The sequence below is a fragment of the Mirounga angustirostris genome, unplaced genomic scaffold (genome assembly GCF_029215605.1).
Source record: "Mirounga angustirostris isolate CCGP_5_RB_7025 unplaced genomic scaffold, mMirAng1.0.hap1 SCAF_15, whole genome shotgun sequence".
Classification (NCBI taxonomy): Eukaryota; Metazoa; Chordata; class Mammalia; order Carnivora; family Phocidae; genus Mirounga; species Mirounga angustirostris.
Window position 1 is genome coordinate 81711665 of NW_026991723.1, and position 14790 is coordinate 81726454.

The following is a 14790-nucleotide window of genomic DNA, read 5'->3' on the forward strand; positions in this document are numbered from 1 at the left end:
TAATTGTAATGTATTATTTATTTATTTATTTATTATAGTATGTTCAGTTAACTACCATATAGTATTTTAATTCTACATGTATTTTAAACCTCATAAGACACCTTTCTTATTGATTTAAACAGGTGAAATTCATTTGAATGTATTCCTATTTTTACCCTTCCCACCTCATTTTATTTCTTCTTGGCATTTTGTACTTCCATCTGGGATCATTTTCCTCTCCCTTTATTGCGGAACTTCCAGAAGCATATGGTCATGCTCTTCTCTTCCCTGATTACTCACTCTGCTTTCAATATCCTGGCTGTTCTCTGACTAGCCCCTCACTGGTATCTTTAACTGGGAGTATCTCTCAGTTGTTTATTTTGGTTTTTCTTATAGGTTCTATTTTATGTCTTCCCTTCCCCCCCCTACAAAGATCTCTACGCTTTTTGTTTTCCTCTTCCCACCAGGAAGTCACTACCACTTTCCTTGGTGGCCAGTCTTCTCAGCCCATCAATCAAAAACTTCTCTCTGCAAGTTATTCTTGCACAGCACCCCAATTACTTACATCAGTGCAATACTTGCAACAATAAGCTGATGTTGAGAATATAGCAAAGAGAATTACTAATCCCATTTGGACCCAAGGAGAAGAAGAGTGCTTAGGGAAAGCTATCAGGGAGAACTCAGGTCTCAAAGGATGGCAACTAGGCATTAACTAAGTGGAGAATGGAAGTAAAGATATTATAATCATGGAAACATGGAGGTGTGAAAAAGCATTAAGTGTTCGTTGGTGCAGCATGGTTCAGAGTTTAGTATAGGGCCTGCATGGTGAGTACACAGCTTACATGCTACAATCTCCCCCTTCCATATCCATGGCAGACATTGCCAATCTATCACAGAGCACTGTTTCTCACTGGGACTGAGCAGAGGTTTTGAATCATTTTCAAATTAGCACTCCAGGCAGCTACTCTTAATTAAATAGTGGTGGCATAAGAGATGAAACCTCCCTGTTATTCTGGGAATGGGGTGATGATAGGTCATGAAGAGAAAAGAGGCTGGGGAGTTAGGCCAGACCCGGGCTGGGACCATGTTTTGATGATGGCATCAGTGACTGTAACCCCTTGGGGAGGCCATGAGGCTTTGGTAATGAAATATCAGAAAAATTTCAGTGTTCCTGGAGCTGCCGCTGTGGGACCTGGTCTATGCTATAACCTTGTTAACTAAAGCCCCAGAGAAACTCCATTTGAGAATCTGCTGGCTACCTGGCTTTGGCACTAATTAGCCACTTAGAGAAGTTCTTTGTGGTTTAATTGACATCTGTGGTTAAAAGTTTGGCTTCTAAGTGAGCTGTGATTAGGAATTAAGCTTGGTCTTTCAGTGGATCAGTCTTTTTACTGGAAACATAGCCTTTGGCTATTACTGACTCAAAGGGGCAGGAACAGAGGCCCTTTCTCAGCCTCATCTGCCCCCCTCCCAGTCAGACAAGCAGGGCATAACTAACTGGGTCTGGTCTGGAATTACACTTGGAATTGAGACATCAGGTTGGAGGGTGGGCCTTGCATGGCCACAGTCATCCCTTGTAATTTCCTTTGCATTGAAGGAGGTGTCTGTTTGCATTGAAGGAGGCGTATGATTGTCAGACGGGATTGATGAAAGCCCTGAGGCAGAAATGTGCCTGATGTGTTTGAGGAATAATAAAAGGGCAAGTGGACTGGACTGAATGAGCACAGAGAGGCAGGAAATGAGGCCAGAGAGGTCAGAGGGCCAGTTCACATAGGTAGGACCTTGTAGATCATTGCAAAGGTTTTGGTTTTAATGATGAGCCAGTTTTATCAATATTTTGTTGTCAACGCATTTTGATCTTATTTAAGAAACATCCCCCTAGCCCAAGGTCTAAAATATAACTACCTTTATTTTCTACAAAGTGTTGTGTTTTTTTAAGTCATGTTTTATGATACATAAAATACAATTGATGCATAATAAAATGTATCCATATTAGTATTCTGTTGGATGAGTTTTGACAAATGTATGCTAATTATGTGATAATTACAACCAAGACACAGAACATTTCCATCACCCTGTAAGTTTCTCTCCTGCCCTTCTGTAGTGATTACTCTTCTCCCACTCCTGGTTCTAGGCAAACACTGATCTCATTTTCCGTTTCCTTTTCCTGAATGTCAGATAAACAAAATTACACAATATGTAGCCTTTTTGTTTGTTTAGCTTTTTTCACTTTGCATCCTGCTTTGAGATTCATCCAAATTGTTGCCCATATCAGTAGGTCATTCCTTTGTACTGCTGAGTAATATTCATAATATTCCATGAATAGAGGTACCACTTGTTTATCTATTCATCACTCACTAGAATGTCTCCAGTTTTTGGCTACTGTAAGCCATGTGTAAACATGTTTCATTTCTCTTGGGGAAATACCTAGGAATGGGATTACCAGGTTGTATAGTAGGTGTATGTTAAATGTTTTAAGAAACTGTGAAACCATTTAAGCAGCTGCCAAAATAGAAAGTGGCTGTTCCATTTTGCAATGGATAGGATTTCCAGATGATCCCCTTACTAGAACTTGGTATTGATAGCGTTTTCAATTTTAGCCGCTTTAATGGATGTGTATTGATATCTCCTTGTGGTTTTAATTTGCATTTCCTGAATGACTAATAATGCTGAACGTCTTTTCATGTGCTTATTTGCCATCTGTATGATGTATTTATTCGTTTGTTTAAAAGGAATTGGCTAAGGCTGGAGACTGAGGGAAGAGTTGTAGTTCAAGTCCAAAGGCAGTCTGCAGACAGACTTCTTGCTCTGGGGAGGTCAGTCTTTGTTTTATTAATATCCTCAACTGATTGGATGAGACCCACCCACACTATGGAGGATAATCTGCTTTACCCGGAGTCCACTGATCTAAATGTTAATCTCATCCAAAAAATGCCTTCACAGAAACATCCAGAACAATGTTAGATCAAATATCTGGGTACCAGGGCTCAGGCAAGTTAACACAAAAAATTAACTATCATAGTTCCCTTCCTCTCAAATGTCCCCATCTTCATCTTCAACCTCTATTAATGGACAATACTGTTACCGCTATTAAAAACAAAAAATAAATAGAATTTTACATTTTGTCTGTAATATATATACAATCTATAATTTACATGTAATTTATAGTGTATATGTAAAAATATATATTTGTATTTATAAAAGAAATAATGTTTATGGTCAGAATCGGGACCTTTTATGAAGAAGCAAATTTTAAAAATCTATACTTCTGCTACCCAGAGATAGCCATTGTTTCTACATTTTGGTGGATTTCCTTCTCTGATTTAAACTTATTTATTATTTATACCAAGTCTTCTTTCTGAAGAGCGTAAGGCAGGTTTGAAGAATATATAAAATACAAGACAGGATAAACTGAAAATGATGTGAGATGCAATCAAAGAAGGAATAAACAAGGGTGGGGACATAAAATTGGGCCAGGGATGACTGTGAAAACACAGATTGCAATGACTGTTGTCAGGGGAAGGCCTCACTTTTGGCTCCAAGCTTCTGGTCAGTCACCGAGTTCACAGTGACCAAAGATAAAAATAAGCCAGTTGCTTACGTGAAATACTAACATCTGTATTCTAAGAACAGACACATTGCATGGGCTTTCTTTCACTCAGCCTCAAAATCGGCTTTTGGCAAGTTACACTGGTGCATAAAAATTCACATAGGCAATAATTTGGAGGCAAAAATAATACTGTCTAGATATTCAGGTCTCCAGTGATCCAGGCTGGCAAGAGTCTAATTTTAGATTTGGAGGGAAGTCTGGATGGGCTGCATATCCTCTGAGCAATCTTCCCTGAATGATTTTTCCTTTAAAATTTAAAAATGACACTAAGTGTCAGTGAGCTCTCAGTAGTATCCCCTGGTTGGTGCCTGAGATATGGCTGGTGTTTAATAATAACTTGAGTATTGGTGAGTCCTATTCAGAGTTGGCGATCAAGTAACACATTGTAGTACTGAGACCCGGGCTTGGGTCAGACAGATGTTCCAAAGCCCAACTCCCTAACTATAGTAACCATGTGGCCATAAACAAGTTATAAAACAGTGGACCAGGTGTCAGGGGATAATAGCAGTATTTACGTTTTTGGGTTCTTGTGGAAACTAAATAAGATAATACATGTAAAGTATTTAACACAATAACTAGTACAGAGTAAGTGTTCAATAAATGATAGTTATTATTATTATTATCCCTTTTTTTAGCTGAGGGACATAACAAGGACTTGTGCTTACAAAAGAATGCTATCAGACATCTGCTTCCAGGTGAGCTGAGGTAGCACCCACCAGATATACTCTAGGACCCAAGTAAATCTCAACCTTGGACTACTTAAATTTCATTTTTTAATTTTTTTAAATTAAAAAAATTTTTTTTTTAAGATTTTATTTATTTATTTGACAGGGAGAGACACAGCGAAAGGGGGAACACAAGCAGGGGGAGAGGGAGAGGGAGAAGCAGACTCCCAGCTGAGCAGGGAGCCCGATGCGGCGCTTGATCCCAGGACCCTGGGATCATGACCTGAGCCGAAGGCAGACGCTTAACGACTGAGCCACCCAGGCGCCCCTTAAAACAAAAACTTCTTACACGTGAATGTTTAGAGCAGTTTTATTCATAATTGCCCCAAATGGAAACTACCAGTAGTTGAGTGGATAAACAAACTTCGGTACATCCATACAATGGACTATTATTGAGTAACAAAAAGAAATGAATTATCAAGGGGCGCCTGCGTGGCTCAGTCGTTAAGCGTCTGTCTTCGGCTCCGGTCATGATCGCAGGGTCCTGGGATGGAGCCCCGCATAGGGCTCTCTGCTCAGTGGGGAGCCTTCTTCTCCCTCTTCCACTCTGCCTGCTTGTGTTCCCTCTCTCACTGTCTCTCTCTCTGTCAAATAAATAAATAAAATATTAAAAAAAAAAAAAAGAAATGAATTATCAAGTCATGAAAAGAGAAAGAGAAACCTTAGATACACATTGCTAAGGGAAAGAAGCCAGTCTGAAAAGGCTACATACTCTATGATTATAACTATATGACTTTCTGGAAAAAGCAAAACTATAGAGAAACTTACAAAGATCAGTGGTTGCAGGTTTTGTTTGTTTGGTGAAGGGAGGAGATGAATAGGGGAAATACAGAGCATTTTTAGGGCAGTGAAACTATTCTGTACCCTGAGCCAATTGGTGTTTCCCTGGTAGGTACACATTCAGTTTTAGTATGGAGGAAACATGCCAAATTGTTCTCCAAAGTAAGGTAAATTATTCTCCTATGGGCACTGTCAAAGTCATTCATTGTTCCCTATACTGACCCACACTCAGGATTGCCAGACATATTTTTTTTTTCCTTGCCAATCTGTTGCGTGTGAAATATCATCTCACTGTGGTTTTGATATGTGTTTTCCTAATTATTCCTGAGGGTGAGCATAAACCGTCTTTTTGTAAACGATCTTTCTAAAATGATTTATACATTTTTCTTCCTTCTGAAAGAGCAGATGTTAAATATAATTTGACTTTAATGATGGGTCATGGCCTTTATAAAGACCCATCTTTCTTTGGGGTATAATAGAGTGTGGTCTTTGGGCATTTCACGCTACAAATGAATAGGCCTAGTGGGAGGTGGGTAGAGGTAAAGAGCAAATCCGAGGAGAAGGAATCACAATGTAGTCAGTAGGTTTGGGAAGGGAAGTGGGAGAAGGAGCTGGAAATGTCACCAGGGTGCTGATACTTGTCCCCAGGTCTACTGATGATACATGGTAACAGCAATCAGGGGCCTGTTGGGGCAATTAGTGTGGAGTTAAAGCTGCTCAACTCTGGCACATTCTATTTCCTGTCTCTTACAGAGTCTCTCTCCTGGCGCATGTAGCTGGATACATCCTGGCATGGAGGGTCATTCCTAAATGCTGTTGCACAACATAGTACAGAGTCTGTTGCCTCAGATCACCTGAGAAGTCTGTTAGAATCCCTGGGCCTCTTTCTGGAGATTCTAGTCTGGGTCGGCTGGTCGGGGATGGGACCCCGAAGGCTGCATTTCTCTGTTTTCTAGATCTTTCTGAGAGTTTCCCCAGGAACTGCCTTGTTAAATAGGGACGTGCTCTTGTGCTCAGGCCTCCAAGTTATGAGGCTGCCCCTTGTGGGTTTGCAGCACGGAGGCATCTGACCCGAGACTTTTGCTGCTACCTCCCGTCTGGCCGGAAGGAAGGAAACTCGGCTGTATCCTGCTCCATCTCCATGGGTATGGAAGCTTTCCTAGGTGGCCAGAGCACAGTAAAAAAAAGACTACACCTGTGCATGACATTTTACTGATGGTTCAAGAAAGCTGAAAGAGAATGACACCACAGGGCGCCTGGGTGGCTCAGTCGGTTGGGCGACTGCCTTCGGCTCAGGTCATGATCCTGGAGTCCCGGAATCGAGTCCCGCATCGGGCTCCCTGCTCCGTGGGGAGTCTGCTTCTCCCTCTCCTCCTCCAGACCCTCCTCCCTCTCCTGCTCTCTCTGTCTCATTCTTTCTCTCTCAAATAAATAAATAAAATCTTAAAGAAAAAAAAAAAAAGAGAATGACACCACAGAGACCACCTTATAAGGAAGGCACAGGCCCTAAATTCCCCTAGGAACTCTCACCAGGACAGGGGCTTCCTGTCTCAACTGGGACAAAAACATTTCACGCCCCACATCCCTGAGACAGAGGCCTTGTCATGCCTCGGGGTCAGAGCTGAAATGGCTGTGAAGACCCCTAGAAGGACAAGGTGTTCCCCTCACGTGTGTCTTGTCCCACAGCCCCCCTGTGCTCAGCCATCTATAATCAGTTTTTACAATTCAGAAGAAAGGATGAGTGGCTAATATAGATAACTCTCCAGAGAGCCTGCAACGCACAGATCATGAACAACTAAGAGTTTCAAAAGGCATCATTAGAATTTTTAAAAATGTATCTGAACACATGACTAGAAATTTAATAAATTACCAGAACCTCAGGCCAAAATGCATATTCTAGAATTGAAATAGGGTTCTAGTAAACAACTGAGAAAGTTCGTTGCCTGGGTAGCTGGGCTTTGAGAAGCCCCTTGAGGGAGTGTAACGTAAGCCCTGATGGTTTTTTTTTTTTTTTTTTTTCCGTTTTTGGAGCAAGTGTGTGACTTAAGGTTGGATCACCTTGACACCCATTTCAAAGAAACATCCACATCAGATAAACATACTGTCAGCCACAGGACCAGATAAAGAGACAGGGCACCTCCCCCGGCGGAGGCTCCTTCGTTTTAGATGTCTTGGTTGATTTCGATAAACGGGCCATTTGGGCCACTTGTCTTTTCTCTTCCCTTGCTGTAAATTCCTGCTCTTATGTTTTAAATTCACCAACCAAGAGTGAGCCCACTGAAGCCCTAGGCCCCCTCCCTCTGCCCCAGTGAAAGCAGAACCCCAGCCCTGTGTTTCTCTTTGTCTTTCACTCTCTGCCTGCTGCCTTGCTGTGGGCCCCAGGCGTGCTGTGTGATTTCCAGGTCTTGTAAGTAATAAGCCTTTATTTTTTCAGTGTTTCCTGATGATTGATGCTGAAAGGTGTCTTGCAATCATAGTAAGGACCACAAGCGTTGGTCCAGTCATAACACTGGTTTGGAAATAGGGGGATGTCTATGGGAAGCTCACTGGGGCCCAGGTGAGTGTCACAGATATTTCTAGTTGATAGCATTGCTATTGATTGGCTGAGACCAGCACCAAACAGACAGGCTTGGGAAACTGTTTCTGTCTCAAGGAACAATCTGCAAGAAGCTCTCCGAAACTGGATGTGATTGTGGGGTTCTCTGAGGAGGCCTGAGACATAGGATGAGGAGGTGGCAGGCAGAGGCCACCTTTATACTGACAAAGGTCAGGAGGGAAGAGAGGGAAAATGAGGTTGTCTCATCCACAGGCTCAGAGAAGCACGGAATTTCTTCCCCCTGCAGGTGAGGACTGAGCCAAGCAGGTGACCAAGATGGTCTCACCATTGTCCTCAGCTTGACTCAATGGTAGCCTTCTTCCTGACTCTGAGGCCCTGACCTTCCTTTTCATAGAAAATTTGTAGCTGTAAATGCTTTTTTTTTTTAAAGATTATTTATTTATTTATTTATTTGAGAGAGAGAGAATGAGAGAGAGCACATGAGAGGGGGGAGGGTCAGAGGGAGAAGCAGACTCCCTGCCGAGCAGGAAGCCCGATGCGGGACTCGATCCAGGGACTCCAGGATCATGACCTGAGCCAAAGGCAGTCGCCCAACCAACTGAGCCACCCAGGCGCCCGAAAATCTTAATTTTAATGCAGCCCAATTCACCAATCTTTGTCTTGTGGTTAATGCTTTTTTTTTTTTTTAAGATTTTTTTTAAATTTATTTATTTGAGAGAGAGAATGAGAGAGAGAGCACATGAGAGGGGGGAGGGTCAGAGGGAGAAGCAGACTCCCTGCCGAGCAGGGAGCCAGATGCGGGACTCGATCCAGGGACTCCAGGATCATGACCTGAGCCGAAGGCGGTCGCTTAACCAACTGAGCCACCCAGGCGCCCAGCTGTAAATTCTTTCTCTGACTCTATGAGGTAATAAATCTTTTTAAAAGCTTCTTGCCAGTTTCGCAACCCAGGATTATCTCTCAAGGACCTGGAGCCATCCCTCTGAACTGTAATCATGAAAGAAGATAGTACCCCATCTCCTAATGTCTTGGTGCCTCGTGCCAAGTTGCAAAACTGCCTTCTGTCACCAAGAAACGGGAAGTTTATTTTCCCTTTGGATAAAGCCAGTTAGCAAACACAGATGGTGTATGACTCCCCTAACGTCCTCTAGTACTTTTCCTCTACCTCAGCCCAGAGCTTACAAACCCGCCACCCTTCCTTTCAGACTGAGTTCTGCTCTCTCCTCCTACTATGAGAGCCTTGAATAAAGTCTTCCTTCCCTGTTTGACTTTGCCTGGTGCCATTTTTGCTTTGATACATGCCAAACATAAGCTTTCACATTTACCAGTCAGATAAGACACTCAACTTCCCTGGGGCAGAAAGAGAAATAGGGTGAAAAAAAAAGTGAGGTGGTACATTAACTAAACTCTCTTTACATGGAAGAAAAGATTGAGATTAGGAAAGAAGTGTTGACTCAGGCAATGATGCTTAACCTTTCTACTCTTAGATGGTCACTTATTTTTTTTTTTAATTTTTTATTGTTATGTTAATCCCCATACATTCCATCATTAGTTTTAGATGTAGTGTTCCATGATTCATTGTTTGTGCATAACACCCAGTGCTCCATGCAGAACGTGCCCTCCTCAATACCTATCACCAGGCTAACCCATCCCCCCACCCCTCTCCCCTCTAGAACCCTCAGTTTGTTTTTCAGAGTCCATCGTCTCTCATTAGATGGTCACTTATAATATCAAATTTTCTAACCCATTCAAATGTTCATTTGTTGGCACTGGAATAATATCTTCCCAAGATAACTGAGAGTGTGACATTTCTTTTAAGCCCTAAGGCCTAATAAAATTATAACAAAATATCTAAAGCTAGGACATTTTCTAGAGTCAGTCTTACTTGGACATACACCTTATTATAAAATACTACTGTTGTCAGTTTTGAAAATGAGGAATCTGAAACTCTTTAATATTAAATAATTTCTCTGAATTGGAAGTGACCTTGAATATCATCTAGCTCAACTCCAGTCTGATATATGAGCTGTCTTTGCAAGACCCTTCTCCAGTGAGGGTGGATGTCACTTTTCAATAACTCTGACTTTTGAATTTCTTCCCTATACTGTGTCGGGCATTACTTTCCCAATTCTTACAAATATTGGGTCTAGTTCTATCTTCAAAAGCCACTCACAATAAACCTCATTACAGAGAAATGGTCTTCTCACCTTAGAAAATAGACCGATGGTTAGTGATGATGTCAAAAATACAGACACTTCCAGGGTGAATGATACCAAAAAGATGCTCAGGAAGAGGGGATGGACAAAAAGCTGTCAGAAGACAAAGGGAAGAATGCCAGGGAAGACACATAGAATTAGACCAGGTCACCTGGACTGCTGGACCTAAGTTGCTAAGTCAACCAGCTCCTTAGGGCCAACTCTTGATTCTACACTGTGTTCAGGACCTAGGATATTGTGCTGAGAGAGATTCCCAAAATGGAGGAGACATCATCTATTCTCTGTCTGGTGTGCAAAAACTGTCTCTGCTGTTGGGGAGGTCCTAATCTTATAGGGAAGACAACATGTGCATGTACCTACACACACACAAAACTACTTTAAGTAATTTCAGGGACACTGAAATTGCTGCAAATTGAATACCAAATTGAAGATGTTTCTTTTTTAAAAGTTTTTATTTAAATTCCAGTTAAAATCAAGTGTAACATTAGTTTCAGGTGTACAACGTAGTGATTCAACACTTCCCTACGACACCTAGTGCTCATCACAAGTGCCCTCCTTAATCCCTATCACCTATTTCCCCCATCCCCCCCACCCACCACCCCTCTGGTAACCGTCAGTTTGTTCTCCATAGTTAAGAGTCTGTTTCTTGGTTTGCCTCTCTCTATATATTTCTCTTTGCTTGTTCATTTTGTTTCTTCAATTCCACATATGAGTGAAATCATATGGTATTTGTCCTTCTCTGACTTATTTTGCTTAGCATAATACTCTCTAGCTCCATCCACATTGTGCAAATGGCAAGATTTCATTCTTTTTGATGGCTGAGTAACATTCCATTTCATATATGTACCACATCTAATTGAAGATGTTTCTTAAATTACATAAGGATATTGGGAACTCAGAGTTATTGAACCGGGAGAAATTTGGTCAAGAAAAATTAATAAGTTTTCAGCTACATTTGAAAGGAGTGAATAGGAAAAGAAAATGGGAGTGGGAATGAGAAATGAGTGTAAAGAAATGGGCCCTGATGGGGTGGCTTTGATTGGTGGATACACACACACACACACACACATTTATATGTATGTGTATATATATTATTACACTATAAGATAAATATAAGATATTATGAATATATAAGAATGGGCACAATATTCTAGTCTGGTCACTTACGCAATTTCCCATGAACGCTTGGCTTAGGTATGCTAACCTCTAGTGGCTTGATATGTTTACCAGGAATCAGCAGAAATGAGGGTTCAAAGGAGAAGACTCACTCCTGAGTGTGCTCACGAAGGTGCTGCCTGGGACCTCCTCCTGCCCATCAGCTTCCTCACACCCTGCTTCATGTCTTTGTTCCTCAGGCTGTAGATAAAAGGGTTCAGCATGGAGGACAGAATCTTGTAGATGACTGTTGCCACCCTGTCCTTGATGGTGTAGCTGGACAGGGGTCGGAAATAAACGTAAATAATACTTCCATAAAAGAGGGTCACCACGGTGAGGTGGGAGCCACAGGTAGAGAAAGCTTTATGTTTCCCAGCAGCTGAGGGGATCTTAAGAACAGCAATGAGGATCCAGAAGTAAGAGATGATAACGCACATAAAGGGGGTCACCAGGGTTATCAATCCTTCTGTGTTAATTACAACGTCATCGACGAGTGTGGAGGAACAGGACAATTTCAGCAGAGGGTTGATGTCACAGAGGAAGTGGGGGATAACATTGGAGTCACAGAAGGTGAGACGATTTATCAGGAGAACTAGTAAGAGGGAATGGAGGTCAGAGATGGAGCAGGAGAAGACCAGCAGCAAGACACAGTGGCGGTGGCTCATGATGGTGACATAGTGGAAGGGGTCACAGATGGACACAAAACGGTCAATGGCCATGGCCGCCAGGAGGTAGCTTTCTGTGTTGGCGAAAGCCAAGAAGAAATACATCTGGGTCATACACTCAGCATAGGAGATGGACTTCTTCTCTGACAGGAAGCTCACCAGCATCTTGGGAACGATGGTTGTTGTGTAGCAAACATCAATGGAGAATAAGATGCTGAGGAAAAAATACATAGGTGTCTGGAGCTGAGTGTCAGAGCGGATGGCCAGGATGATGAGCAGGTTTCCCACCAGTGTGACCGTGTACATGATGAAGAACAGGACAAAGAGTGGCTTCTGGTCCTCTGGCTGGGAGGACAGTCCCAGGAGGATGAACTCGGAGACACTGCTGGTTTGGTTGACCCTCTCCATAATCCTGCATGTGCCAATGAATATGGAAAATCCTAGAATTTTCAATTCAACAAGTTTCAATTTATTCCTATCTCTCCTAGGATTCCTATAAATCGTCCATGATTCTGTCTTTCCTTCCGCAGTCCACAAGAAGTTGAACAATACAAAAGTTTAACCTGTGTTAAATGCAGGGATATCAGAGGATTTCCTTTCATAAATAATCCCAGGTGGACCTAAGTGATGCATATTTCTCTAGGTCCCCATAAATATTCATTCAGGTATGTCAGGTTGAGGCTCATCTCTCTACTATCCTTGCAAACAAAGCAAATAAACAAAAAAAACGAACACCTAAGTGAATCAGGTAAGTAAGATGAGTGCCAACTAGGCGCACAGTGTTTATAGTCACTCTTTCAGAGCCAACATTTCATTAAAAGCTGGCAAAAAACCTCTATTATATATGAACCTATTTATTCAAACACTCTTAGACATCGGGGATTTGTGCCTTCACAATTATTCAACACTGTTGAATTAAATGCTCATTGGGAACCCAACACTGAGATTAGGAAGATGAGTCATTCTTGATTTCTGTTCTTTTTTTTTTTTTTTTAAAGATTTTATTTATTTATTTGACAGAGAGAGACATAGCGAGAGCAGGAACACAAGCAGGGGGCGTGGGAGAGGGAGAAGCAGGCTTCCCGCAGAGCAGGGAGCCCGATGCAGGACTCAATCCCAGGACCCTGGGATCATGACCTGAGCCGAAGGCAGATGCTTAACAACTGAGCCACCCAGGCGCCCTTGATTCCTGTTCTTAAGGCGGTTAGAGTCTAGTGGGGAAGAAATTTTTAAACAAATAAGCACAATGAAATGCTACAGGTGTAGTGAGAGATGCCCTGGAAAGCAAAGAGCTTAGTGTGATGTCTTTGCTAAGAGCAGACATTTTGAAATCAACTCTTTCATTTTCTGGCTGTGTGGTCTTGGACCGATTACCTAGTATCTTTGATTCATGGTGTTCTCCTCTATGACATGGGAATAGTAAATACTTTCTCACTCCACCTCTACTTCTTCTTTACCACTTGCTTTATTTCTTCCTCACCTTCCTGCCCAAATCCTCTTCTCCGTCAGGTGTTCTGGGATGCTCTTGAAAGCAATTGTTCTGTATTTCTTTGCAAAATCTCATAGCCTTTAGATTTTTCATTGTTTGACCACCCTACACCTGAATTGGTGAGACTTTCAGAAATAAGTATTTTTGTGTGCTTTCAGGATTTGGAAATGAGTATGAAATTAAGGTAGATAATAACAGTTATACCTAAGACATATCGAGTCCTTACTATGTATCAGGCACTGAGCTAAATACTTAATGTATATTACTCCAAACAACTCTGATCTGGCTCTGAACAGCATTCCCTTTTAAATGATAAGAAAATTGAGATACCACCTTACACCAGTTAAAATGGCTACAATTAACAAGACAGGAAACAACAAATGTTGGTGAGGATGTGGAGAAAGGGGAACCCTCTTACACTGTTGATGGGAATGCAAGCTGGTGCAGCCACTCTGGAAAACAGTATGGAGGTTCCTCAAGAAGTTAAAAATAGAGCTACCCTATGACCCAGCAATTGCACTACTGGGTATTTACTCCAAAGATACAGATGTAGTGAAAAGAAGGGCCACGTGCACCCCAATGTTCATAGCAGCAATGTCCACAATAGCCAAACTGTGGAAGGAACGGAGATGTCCTTCAACAGATGAATGGATAAAGAAGATATGGTTCATATATACAGTGGAATATTACTCAGCCATCAGAAAGGATGAAAACCTACCATTTATATCGATGTGGATGGAACTGGAGGGTATTTTGCTAAGTGAAATAAGTCAATCAGAGAAAGACAATTATCATATGGCTCCATTCATAGGTAGAATATAAGAAATAGTGCAGAGGATCATAGGGGAAGGGAGGGAAAACTGAATGGGAAGAAATCAGAGAAGGAGACAAACCATGAGAGGCATTTAACTCTGGGAAACAAAATGAGGGTTGCAAAAAGGGAGTTGGGGGGGGATGGGGTAACTAGGGGATGGGCATTAAGGAGGGCACGTGATGTAATGAGCACTGGGTGTTATACACAACTGATAATCATTGAACATTATATCAGAAACTGATGATGTACTGTATGTTGGCTAATTGAATTTAAATTAAAGAAAAAAAGAAAAAAGAAAATTGAGGTTAAAAATGCTGAATACTTTTCTCAAGATCACGCAGCCCACAAGGTTCAGTGCCTGGGTACCAGCTAGGATGGTCTTAAACACAAAACAGTACCTCCTCACACTTTAGTAAAGCTTCAACAAGTTTGTGCCAGAAACAAATGTGCAGGAGTGTTACTTTTCACTGTGGAAATCTTCTACCTTAACATCCTTATTCCAGTAACTGACAAGCTTTCAAAATCAATGTTGTATGGACTCCTTTGCTGTAATTGCTAGAGATAGGACCTCTCTCAAGCCCTATGTTGACTGGGGGCTGTGTTCATGGAGATGTTGCAGGGCACGGGAAAACACTTGGGCTGTGGAGACTGAAGCTGTGGGTTCGAATCCTGGCTCCACTACTCACAATGTGTCTTTGGCAAAATCCCTTCCTTAGGGCTTCGCTTTCCTCATACATAAGATGAAATAAAGTCTGCTCTCCAGAGAAACGTGAGGAACATGTATGTGGAAGCAGTTTGTA

General features: G+C 41.9%; 1 protein-coding gene across 1 annotated transcript; it reads right to left on the minus strand.

The window, feature by feature from the left end:
- Positions 1-11084: 11084 nt before the first annotated feature.
- Positions 11085-12684, minus strand: LOC123849975 (olfactory receptor 1L1-like). The gene has a single exon (XM_045883090.3). The coding sequence runs from the start codon at positions 12093-12095 to the stop codon at positions 11148-11150; it is 948 nt and encodes a 315-aa protein (XP_045739046.1). The 5' UTR covers positions 12096-12684; the 3' UTR covers positions 11085-11147.
- Between the last annotated feature and the right edge of the window lie 2106 nt (positions 12685-14790).

What these genes read in the sequence shown, in the direction of transcription:
- LOC123849975 (XM_045883090.3), bottom strand. Translation starts at nt 12,095, where the DNA reads ATGGAGAGGGTCAACCAAACCAGCAGTGTCTCCGAGTTCATCCTCCTG.